Genomic DNA, 12052 nt, shown 5'->3' with positions numbered 1-12052 from the left:
CAAACATTTCAAAAAGCTTTATAGCTAACAATGCTTGTTTGCGCTTTGGAGTAAAAAGCTGAGATTTACCTTTTACTTAAAAATCTATATTTCAGGAACCCTTCGGTGGATTCTGCTCATCTTGGTGTCTAAACATTCATAAAAATCTAAACTAATTTTATAAATTGGTGTTTCTTTCATGTTGAGTGACACTCTTATTGTTTCATACTTCTAAATGCTTTATACTGGTTCCTTTACTTAAGCCTTGCTACTACAGACCACAGCTACCCATGGTTGAGCTAAAGGTTTTACAAACAAGCCTGATTGAACCCAAGACAGGTTTGCGAGTGTATTTCACAGTAAGGTTGCACAATCATACCTTATAATGCACCACAATCCTCCCAATTCCCTGCAAGAGCTCATAAGTATCTCAGAAATCTGAGATTGCCAAAAACCATGCAGTTCAGCAAAACTTCAGTGACAGGTGGCTTTATGCTAGCCTATTTCAAAGCGTTTCTTTCCCAGCTGGACAAACCAATGGCAAACCTTTACAGTACCTTTTCACATGCCTTGGGCCTAACCCCAAAAATATTTGAGGCAGACATAATGTTAATCTACAGACCAAGGAAAGCTCTGGAGGACTGTGCCTTGTTCCTATCTATATCTCTTTTGAACACGGATACACAGATCTTTACGAAGGTCCTAACCAACAAACTTCATGGTCTCTTACTCAGCCTTACAGATCCAGACCCGGTAGGCTTTATCAAGCAATGAAATAGAAGCAAAAACATTAGGTGTGTGCCCAGCTAAATGAAAAAGTTAATAGAAAGAACCCAACAACTGAGTAAATATCACTAGATGATGAAAAGGTATTGACCAGGCAGCTGGAGTAGTCTTAAAGCTGTCCTTAGCAAACTGATGGTTGTGGTAAGAATGAGGATTGGAATCCTGGTAGGGTATAAATCCCTCAGAGCCACAGGGCTTTCAGAAAAGCATTCAGGTCTGGTGCACTCTCTTTTGCTCTAATATATGCCTTGGTGGTTGAACCTCTGCCCATAAAATTCAGAAGTCACTAAAGCATTAATGGCATCCCATTTGGCAGGGCAGAGGAAATCATAAGATCTGTATCGTTTTACTGTACCTGGCCAAGCTGGGGACTGGTCTGCTGATTGCGCTTGAGGAATAGAGCCCTTTGAGAAGGCGTTCGAGATATGGGATCATATCTCTGGGAAGGGAGGATTGACCACCTTTTCTTCCTCAACCCCTTCCTCCATCACAATCTGACATTCAATCCAACCATGGAGGGGCCGAAAACTGACAAGGGGTTCGGGGGCGGGGGGATTGGTGGATGGAAAGCTGAAGAATGCTCCCAGACTTTCAGCTCCAGAGTCAGGTTGAGTCCTATGCCCAAAGCAAAATGAACTTTAACACACCTCAAGTCAATGAATGAATTTCGGACCTCACTTACTGCATTTGGTCCAGACACAATATTGAGAACCTTGGGCGCAATAGAGATTTGTACTAGACAGGGGTACCCCTCCTTTCCCTCCTATGCATGCTTGTGGTTGAACCCTTGGCAGAGTGGATTTGCAGAGATGTGCAACAGACATGAATTTAATGGAACCAAGAACATGAAGATTGAGTGTCACTATATGCAGACGATGTTTTGGTCTATGTGCAAAAGTCAGTCCCTAGACTGTTATGCATGTTGCATGGCTATGAAGAAGCTTTGCGTCTAAAAGTAAATTTCTCCAAATCACGATATATCCCAATTGTGGGTGACTTCTTGGACTTCCCTGACCGTCAGCCTCTCAGGCTAATTGAGGGTCCCTCCAAATATTTATGACTTTCCATGCCTACGGACCAGCAGCAATGCTTGGTCCTCAGCAATGCCCCGCTGCTGACAAAGACATGCAGTGACAGATTAGCCTTTGATAAACTACCCCTTTCGATCATGGGCCTGGGGCGTTATTTAAGATGGTAGCTTTGCTATACTTTCGTTTTGTGTTTCAAAATTTTCCCCACATAATACCAATGTTCCTCCATTGATGTAAATGCAATGCGGAGTAAATTCCAGTGGGCGGCTGCGCAATCTCTTGCCAAGCGTTTAAAGGCCCCTATGATGGTGATTTGGGAATTCCAGGCATTTGTACGCACTACTGAGTGTCACAGTTAATTGTAATTAATGATTGGACCTTCGGGATAGGGAAGACCCAACCTATTTTCTTAGGCGATAAGAAAATTATATCAATAAGAAATGACTGTACGTTCTAGTGATAGAAGACGCTAACTCAAGTTGCACTATTAATGACATTTTTCTTTTCTTTTTTGCACATAATAAACCATAGGGTCTACAATGCAATAAGTCACAAGACCAAACATAATATCGCAGTCATTCTGTTAAGCGATGACGTGTATATATATGCAAGGCACGAAGGATATTAACGAGTAGGACTTTTTATAGCCAAGTAAAAAGACCAGACACAATGTTGTGTCTGCACGTCGCCCCTAAACCCTAAAAGGGAGGATACATAGTTGTGTGGAAAGAATTTTTCCAATGAGGCAAATAATCTGATGAGAAGGTTAATCATGTCTGAACAGATAGTAAATCTTTGGATATATAACAGGATGTGCTATGGTGTGAACTATTTAGCGGATCATGTTTTAATTATTTCTTTCATATTGGACTCTGCTATAATCTTGGCCTCCACTGGGACTGAAACGCAATTAACTGAGCGCAATTAATACATTGCTTGATGGTATGTATGTCGAACAGTGTGCATTCTGGCAATATTTTGTAGCTAAGCATTTTGACTTTAGACTGATCCTTATAATCGGTAATGTGTTGTTCTAGATTTTGCAGTTTTTGTTTCTTTCATTCCAAAATGCAAAAGATATGCAAACTTACATTCAACAGTAATGAAATTAATATTGGATATGAAAATTAGTTGCATTTGATTAACTAAATGGGAATTAATTACAATTTTGCATCAAAAACTACATTAATTGAGTAGGATTTCTTCTTTTATAATGTTTGCTCTTCTATATGGTGTTAGGACTGCAAAGTTGTTTTTCAGTTAAGGCAACCTGCTAGCAGGCCCAAAATTAGGAGCACCTAAAACCGGATGACAAACATTGAAATTCATGTTGAGGTGATTTAGTTCATACGGTTCATTACTAAGTAGCAATCTCGTTGCCTATTCTCCACACCACATATATATCCTTTACAATCCACCTAAATTGAAATAACAAATTAATTTATCAGTTGCCAGCATAATATACTCAACCAAATGGTTTCATCAAGAAACATATTAATGGGAAATGTGAACAATGACTGGGAGAATTCTTCATTCAAACCCTACTGTACCCTTGCCAACCTCATTAAACTACACAATCTGCACCAATGCTCATCCTCATTATTGTTGAAACCTCAACAATAAAATGTGTACAGCCATTTGGATGTGATTGGCCCAAACACGCTCCCCGTTCTCATCCCTATCGCCATTCCTTCACCTTGCAAAATCAGGACTAAAAATGGATCTCAATATACAAGATCTATTTCCTCATAAGCTCAACAACATCATCCTATAAAATACAACACAATTATCAACTCATTTGCTGATTACTCCTTTCAAAATAAAATGCTTCAAACTTAGACTGTTAAACAAAAACAATTGGTTCTGTCGACAGAACCAATTGTTTTTGTTTAACATTAGTACCCAGGTTCTGAGGGACACCGGGTCGCCCCATTATTATTAATATCAGACTTAGACTGAGCCAATCATGGTACCAAGGTTATACGGAAGTCCAGGTACAGCCAGGTACAGCCTTAAATTGCTATTGCTTATTCTTGCCGTGCCCAAAGCCCAGAGAAGGAAATACAATCTGGCCATCCTGACTTGCAACAAAACAAATTCCACCCAAGAGCCTCTCCTAGGTCCATGGGTGCTCTATTTAAATATATTCAAACAAACTATTGTCTGCCACCAAATCTTTATTTTCAAGAGGAAATTAATTCTTCCCTTTTTAATTGACAAAATTAAGTCCATCAAGGACAAAAAAATGCATTGAATTGATTCAATAGTGAAAAATAGTCACCAGCACCAGCAAACACCTCTCTCTTTAGATTCTATTACCAAATAAAATGTATTGATTATAAGAAAACAACTCAAACGCACTAACTACTTCCAAGACATTCTCTCTGAAGATATCAAAACTATTTATCACCTCTTAGAAGAAACCAAGTACTTTTCCAAATTTTCTTAAAATACGGCAAACCCCTTTTATTAAAGAGCCTAACTTTGATACTAGCATATTAGCCAACCGTAGACCATTATCTAACTTACCTGCTTGAGAAAGTATTCAAGATCATGACAACTGCTTTCTTGTTAAATACTAATCTAGGTGTTATTCTCACTTTAGCATGTACACTGGCATCCTACTGATTGCCAATGATGAACTGCATTCTGGATGAGAACAACTCATGCTCACTCATTTTGCTTGACCCTTCAACAGCATTCAATCTTTTTGATTAACACATGCTGTTAGCTGTGCTGGAATGGGCTTCTGCAAACATGTCCTGAGCTGGTTCTGGTCTTTCCTACCCCACTGTGGCCAGCTGATGAACATGGGCAAACTTAATTCGAACAAATCAACAATGGTGTGTGGTGTGTTTCAAAGCTCCATATACTGAGGTGGTATGGTGGGTGAAAAACGATGGATTGAGATGTGGCCCAAATGATTGCCAGTGGCTAAGATTAATTCAAGCATTCTATCCATCACCTTGTTCTTTATGCGTTGGACACCCTAGCCGTGCCGGTTATGCCCAGATTTGGGTCTCGGGCTCACTGTTCCTCTGGATCCCAGATATACCAGGCTAAGGCAACCATAATTAGGGCGAAAACAGGCCTGGGTTGCTTGTGTTTTGGTTCAGGGAGGACCTGGTCTAGCAGTTCGGACTGGACTGTTCCCATGAGGATCAGGGTCAAGACTGATTTGCATATGGCTGGGTCCAAACTGAGGTGGCATACTGCGTAGAAAACAATGGATTTGGATGCGTCCTGAGCAATTGCCAATGACTGAGGTCAATTCAAGAATTCCATCCATCACCTTGTTTCTCCATATTGACACCAGCACAGTTTACTCTGTAGCTCTAGCCAATAAGTATACTTCTGACATCCCCGAGTATGTAAATGACAAACAGGTGAATCTGAAAATGCCCTCCATAAAGATATCTTCATCTTTTATGCCTGCATCATTAAACTGCAGCAGGGCATGTCTGGGAATTTTCTCAAGCACAATCCCTAAAAAACAGAGTTCATCATCACCACATCCAAGTTTAAAAATAAAATTGAGCATGCACTTCTCTATGAGCTCAAGCTGCACAGTTTACCCACCACCCTTTAAACCACTATAATATCTTTGTATTTTACCAATAACACCATATCTTGTCATTTCTCATCAACACATTAGCACAATTTGCCGACTTTCTTCAAGTATTTGCTCAGGGAAAGTCAGCCAGACCGTACTCCTTCATTAAATGAAAATCTCTCTAATCCATCCTGGACTTTGGCATTCACACTGGCTGGGGTTCCTCAATACTCTCACCCCAATCAAAGCTGCTCTCTCCAGTGCTGGACTTTCTGCAATCAAGAAGAAATTCAGCTACATCATCCAGGTTTTGAGAGACTTAAATTGGCTACCTCCGTTTGCTAAATTTTCTCCTAAAGTAACTCTGGATCCATGAGCCCTCCTGCCTACTTTTTTATTCTTTCGCAGCTCTCCGTTTCTACCTATTTTGCCTCCCAAATTGTTTATGTTTTTTGTTTGAGTGTAAACAGCATTAAACCCCTTTAGGCAAAAACCTACTATGGAAAAGGTTCCAGAATGCCAGGCAAACAAACATACAAGGCCAGGTAATCCAAAATTCTTAATGAACACCCCTGAAATTATTTAAGAGGTTAGGATTCTTGGCAGTGGAATATCTAATCAAAAACTAAAATAAAGCTTGCATGATAACACAGCAAACTGATTTTTATCTTGGTGGACGGGTTACTCCATAACAACTGTGACAGATATCCTTTCTGCTGAAAAATAAATTCTATTATCTTCTATGTGATTTATATTTCGGCGGACGGGCTATCCGACACCATTGTGGCGGATTAACCCGTCCTCCGAGATCCAAATCAGGCCCCCAGTTACAATCATAATCTACCTTTCACCCAACTTTTACTTGCCAGGGTATAAGCACAGAAATATGTAAATGTATACCCCTCAAACTCATCTTGACATTACCAAGTCTTTGCGTGGTGCCACTCAATATTTTTGGAGCACCCCTCCGAAGTTCACGCACATATAAACCTCAAAAGGTTATATTTCACTCTCACAGTCTTGCAATTGGGCATACAAGCCTCAGCTTGTAGCCATACTTGCACAATGGAGGCAGGACCAGTGTGCAACTATCCGATAGGGCAACAACATAGTAAGACCACAGTGTGGTAGAGTCACTCCATGTAAATGAAAAGCAACAATAACAATTTCAAGACAGATTAGGAGACGCACATCTTTTTTCAATAAGATGAATGTTGCTTAGTTTATATTTACCTATATGGTGATCTCATGATTACTATTTTAATGGCATGCCAATGTACAGTAACTCAATGCTTTTGTGCAGAAGTGAAAGGCATGCTAAAGGATGGTAGTTGCTGTAATTAGTGGGGTTCCCGTAATTGATTTTCAAAGGTAATTAATCAAGGAAGCTATTATAGAGTCTGCGAGGTAAACAGATCGATAGTCAGATATATGGAGGTCTTAAAATCAGACATTATTGATTTGTGCCAGACAAATGTACATATTTGAATAGGATATAAATCTTTATCTCCTCCTATTTCATCAGAGATTAATTAGGTTACATTCTTGATATTTCTATGCTGACTGGCAGCTATAAGTAGGAGTTTTTTGGGGTGCTTCTGATCAGAATTACAGAGTCAAAATATGTGGCTTTAAAACACTGATCCTACTGTACTCTCATAGAGAACAGGATGCAAAACAAGTGTTTGCTCCACATCACCAATGTGTATATTCATTCAACTGTATTTTAAACAAAAGGAACAATGATACATTATGACAATCAAATTGTGGCAAAGTTACTTACCTGAACTTTTAGTGGAGTCTGTGTCTAGGCTAGCCACAGTGCTGGATCTGGAAAGGCCCCCAAGACTGGAGTCCACAGACTACATTAGAAATTAAAATACAAAATGATTTAGAATGAGAAACAATTAAGACATTTCTGTGCACCTAAAATACATACAACTATGACCCCTAAGGATATTTCAACCAATTTAGTTTGAGAACTATTAGAATGAAATAAAAACTACAAACAGCACCATTTTGTTTAACCCAATAAACCCATTGACAAGGATGAGTGGTTCCTGATTATTCTGTGCCCTAAAAATGGGTTTGTTAATCTATAAAGTTAGGTACAATACTGAGATAATAGATAGTAGAGCACACATTGAATGGCCACCAGCAAAATACCCAATTATCCTGCACAATTGTTTTACATTTAAATACTGTTTGATAATTTGCACTACTCTATGAGTAAGCAAGTCAGATGAAGAGAAAGAGCTGTGTTCCATTATCAAATTTCTACATAGCAAACTGGCAACTAATGGGACAATCCAGAATAGTTTGAATAACATCTGCCAAAAGTATATTTTTTTAAATCCCACTTAATGGACATAAATTGCAGGCACAATTGTAAAGCTTTTTCAAAAATAACAAATGTCTTTTGTGCCTAATTGTTTCTGAAAGAGATCCTCTAGCTTGTAACCCCTAACCATCTATTGCCAACAAGATTAAAATCAAGCATCTCCAGAGGTCACACTGAAAGTTCTGAAGAAAAAAAGTTATTGGGTTTGAAGAAACAATAGTTTTTTGCAGTTGTGAAAGGGAAGCACATATAAAGCCAATAGGGAAGAATCTGTACCGTGGAATTAACATGACTGCATGTACGTCTACTGGGATTATCTAATTTCTAAGCATGTTGCAAGTTGGTGGCCTGATATATTCATGGAGATTCACAAACCCTACTGGCAGGGATTATGCTATTTCTATTAAGTGCAAGAGTCTGCATATGTTATCAAAAGGTTTGGCAGCCGCAGATAAAGCCCAACCGATCCAGGTCTATTAGGATGGGCTCAAATCCCTCACGTTTGTTAGCAAGAATCTACATAAAAATATTTAAACCTGTATCAGGTAAAGAAGTGAGGCAGCATGAGGCACATTTTTCTTTTGTTTTGGCTTGCCTGTCCTGTGGATTAATACAATATCTGCTTCACTCATACTATAGGTTACTTTACCTGATTTGTAAAATGAGTCGAACAGCTCAGTTGAATGATAGGCCACCAGCGAGGTAAACTTTCTATAACAGGCATTTATAAGGCCGTAGGACCCTAGGGTTCTGCTGCTAGATTGTTAATGACTTTTTCTACTTCCTCTATTGTAATTTCTTGTTCTAAATTTTCTTTGTGTTTAATGTTCTTTGTGTTAAATGGTGATGTGGGTTGATGTATAATCTGTAAAGATTTGGTGATTTTTTGTTGTTGTGGGCACTGGGGCCTAGGCGTAGTTTGGTATGATAGTATAAGAATGAGTTGTTTTCCTACTTCAGTCTTAGTTGAAGACCTATCTGGAAATCTAATATTGGGTACACCAAAGTTAGCTTCCGTCCGTCTTAGCCTTGCAGCAAGACTTCAATCAGCTTTATTACTTTCTTCATAAAGCTTTTGCTTCATTTGCAGCAGGGCTTACTCAGATTTTTCTGTACTACAAAGTCAATTCTGATTTTAGACATTTCTCTTAGTAGTGTTTTCTATTACCATTATTGTTATTCTATGGCTTTTAAACCCCCCAAAAAATATGTATTTTCTTAGTGAACACATATATCCTTGGTGTTGTCTAATTGAGAGCGCCTTGCCTTTATTACTTCCTGCCTTGAACATGCCCCTGGATTTTGCCAGCCATGTATCTGAATCCACATTTATTGTAAAATAATCCTCTATCTTGTCCCTCATTTCTTATTCATGGATTTTGTCTTTGAGTATAGGCAAGGCAAGTGGAATCAGGCGAGTCTGCAGCCTCAGGGTTTTTTGCATAACGATGGACTAGTCGAATTTTCCACATAATTCTGCTGTATAGTTTGTTTCTAGCTCAAATGAATCAGGAGTTACTGAAAAGACACAGCAACAAGTGTTGCCAAGCAATGGACAGCCCTAGGTAAATATTGAATGGTGACTTTTAAGTTGCTTATTACTATATTTGGGTGGTAATCAGGAACTAATGAGGCAAACCTTTGCCTAGACAGTGTTAACTTGTTTATATGAAAAAATTAAGTAATACTATTAAAATTGTGCCACGTTATAATGCTGCATAATTTGTATTTTGTTTCTGTATAATTTAGTCATCTCTGCTGTATAATTAGACCTCCCCTGCCGATATGAATGAGTCAAACTTCATGCACTCTCACGTTTGCGATGGTTGCACCACACCAAGACCGACTTCATGAGTACGTGGATGAAGATCGCAAGCAGGAAAATGTTTTTCTATTTGTCTGCGTTAGTAATGTGAGAGTGCTCCAGAATTGATATATTAAAAAAAAAAACTGAAATCCACACTTCCGCCTAGAACAAATAATGTTGACGAGTTGGAGACAGCTATCAACAACTGGCAATTAAGAGCAAGTGAGATTCATGCCCATCTACAAAGGAAAGAGAGAGGTATGAGGCGGCACGAGGCCTCTAAATGGTTTACCGTAGAGTTAAAATCGGTAAAGCTTAATTCTCGCCAGGCGGAACGGAAATGGCGGAGAAGCTATTCTCCCGCAGAAAGGAAAACATATGAAATAGCTCTTACCGAGCCATCTTGGAGGCAAAAAAAGCCTTCTATACGAACAGAGTTCTTAGTTCTGAAAATAAATCCAAAGACATTTTTAAGATAGTTAAAGAACTTTCTAATCTCGACTGGGTCACACTGGCCATCACTCATTCCCAGGCCTTATGTGACAATCTGAATGCCTTCTTCGTGAACAAAATAAAAGCTATTCAGAATTCCATCACTCCTAGTGCACAGGACTGGAAATCACATCAGCAATTTACCAACTCGGCAACACTCTCTACCTTTCAAAACATTCCCTTAGATTGACTTGCAGAATTAAGAAGCAAGGTAAATTCTGGCACCCCCTAAGACCCCTGACCTTCTACTATACAAAAAGACATTCTTCATCAACCAGGGGGAGGAGCTTCGTGCGCAACCAAGATGGCCGCGTAAGCACAGGGCTCCCGAGACCCTCGTAACCTCCCGCATCTATCCTGTCGTTTATCCTGTCCCTCCTTGATGTCTTCGTGAAGATGAACCACGTGTGAGGCGAAACCTACACTCGGATTCCGGATCGGACCCCGGGTACCGGTGTTGCGGTGATCAGAAGATTGCGGCCTACGCTTCCGTGATGCCCGGCTGTGGAGTTGGCATGGTGCCCGAGCTGTAGTTGAATAACATCGGCCTGAAGGGGCAGGGACAACCGGTCCGGCTGACTTTCACTTTCGATTTCTCTTCCAGAGAGAACTGCGACTTGGATCGACCCCCCGTGCCGAGGGCTTTTATCTTGCGTTGCACTCGAGTGTGCCTTTTCACTGATTGCCAGCCTTGGGAGGACACTTGGCCTGTGCCCTCTGGCTGAAGCCGGGCCTCCGCTCGAGATTCCCAGGGGCCGCCATCTTCTCACTTGGTCTAACCGCTCCAAATCGTTCTACATCCCGTAATGGCGGGGAAACTGGAGGGGGAAAGGCAAAAATCTAGGACCACTCGGCGGGGTGGCTATACCCAGACTAACATCATGGATCGCTATGCCCAGGCGAAGGGATCTCCCAGCGGACCGAGTAGGTCACTGGAGGACACGAGAGATCCACCTACTTCGGTCACTGAGCTGACCCTGCAGGACGTAATGGCTGCTATCGATGGGATCAAATCCTCCCTTGGGCAACAAATGGAGACTCTCGCCCACAAGCTTGATACTGTGGCGATAGATGTCAACCTGATTCGTACGGACTTGACAAAGACGAACGAGAAAGTCAAGTCGTTGGACATTAAGACTTCCAGTCTGACGGGTGACGTCGCTGACCTGCAGACGGAGGTTAGCAACTTGAGAGCCTCCAATTACCTTTTTACGCGTCGTCTGGAGGATTTTGAAGGAAGGGCTAGGCGGAATAATGTCCGTATCATCGGGGTGCCGGAGAAGTCGGAGGATGCAGCAGCTGACCTCTACGTCGAAGATCTCATTGTAAGCCATCTTGCACCTAAGGGACTCAGTAAGTTCTTTACGGTCGAGAGGACCCATGGAGTTCCGGGCGGTAAACCAAAGGTGGGTGCCCCATCGCGGCCTATAATCGCGAGGATTTTTAATTTCCGTGATAGAGACGCTATCCTGCAGGCCTCACGGATGGGTGGACCTATGAAATTTGAGAACACTACCATCAGCTTCTACCCGGACTTTACCCAATCGGTCCAGAAGCAGAGACTCGGTTTCCTAGGGGTAAAGAGAAGACTGCGTGACATAGGCCTCAAGTACGCTATGCTTTTTCCAGCCAAGTTGAGGATCGAACATGCGGAGCGGACTTATTTTTGCGATCAACCGGAGGTGGTGGCCGATTGGCTAGACGCTCTGCCGAACCAGCGTGCACAGGAGGAACAGTCTGGCGGGGCGGAAGGCGGATTGATGGATCAGGAATAGGCACCCATTGTCTAGTTTCTGGGGTCTCTAGTGGGCCTCTAGCTGTGGTTCGCTAATTATGTTATGTGATTTGATGTGACATTCGGGGGGGTTGCGGGGCTACTGGTAGGTCTCTCTCCTCCTTTGATAAACTTTTTGTAGCTCAGTTAGTTGTGGGGGCGACAGGCACACTGCAAGTTGGGGTGGCTTCCTAGTCTTACGCAGGGGTGCAGGGTTTGTAACGGGATGTTGGGGGGGATGGGGGGTTTTGTTGGGGTGTGTGTTTGTTTTTTCGCAAGGCAAAGTATT

The 12052-nt window shown here is 41.3% G+C and overlaps 1 protein-coding gene across 2 annotated transcripts in view; it reads right to left on the bottom strand.

Annotated features, from left to right (window-relative positions):
- Positions 1–12052, bottom strand: part of ITGB1BP1 (integrin subunit beta 1 binding protein 1) — a 381224-nt gene that overhangs the window by 246917 nt on the left and 122255 nt on the right. For both annotated transcript variants that reach the window (XM_078647826.1, XM_078647827.1), the window contains one exon: positions 7133–7211. In XM_078647826.1, coding sequence (XP_078503952.1) covers positions 7133–7211 — 79 coding nt within the window. The remainder of the gene's footprint in view (positions 1–7132; positions 7212–12052) is intronic.

This window comes from Lissotriton helveticus, chromosome 6, assembly GCF_964261635.1.
Source record: "Lissotriton helveticus chromosome 6, aLisHel1.1, whole genome shotgun sequence".
Lineage (NCBI taxonomy): Eukaryota > Metazoa > Chordata > Amphibia > Caudata > Salamandridae > Lissotriton > Lissotriton helveticus.
Note: the sequence above shows the minus strand (reverse complement) of the source record. Positions and strands in the feature narration are given on the sequence as shown.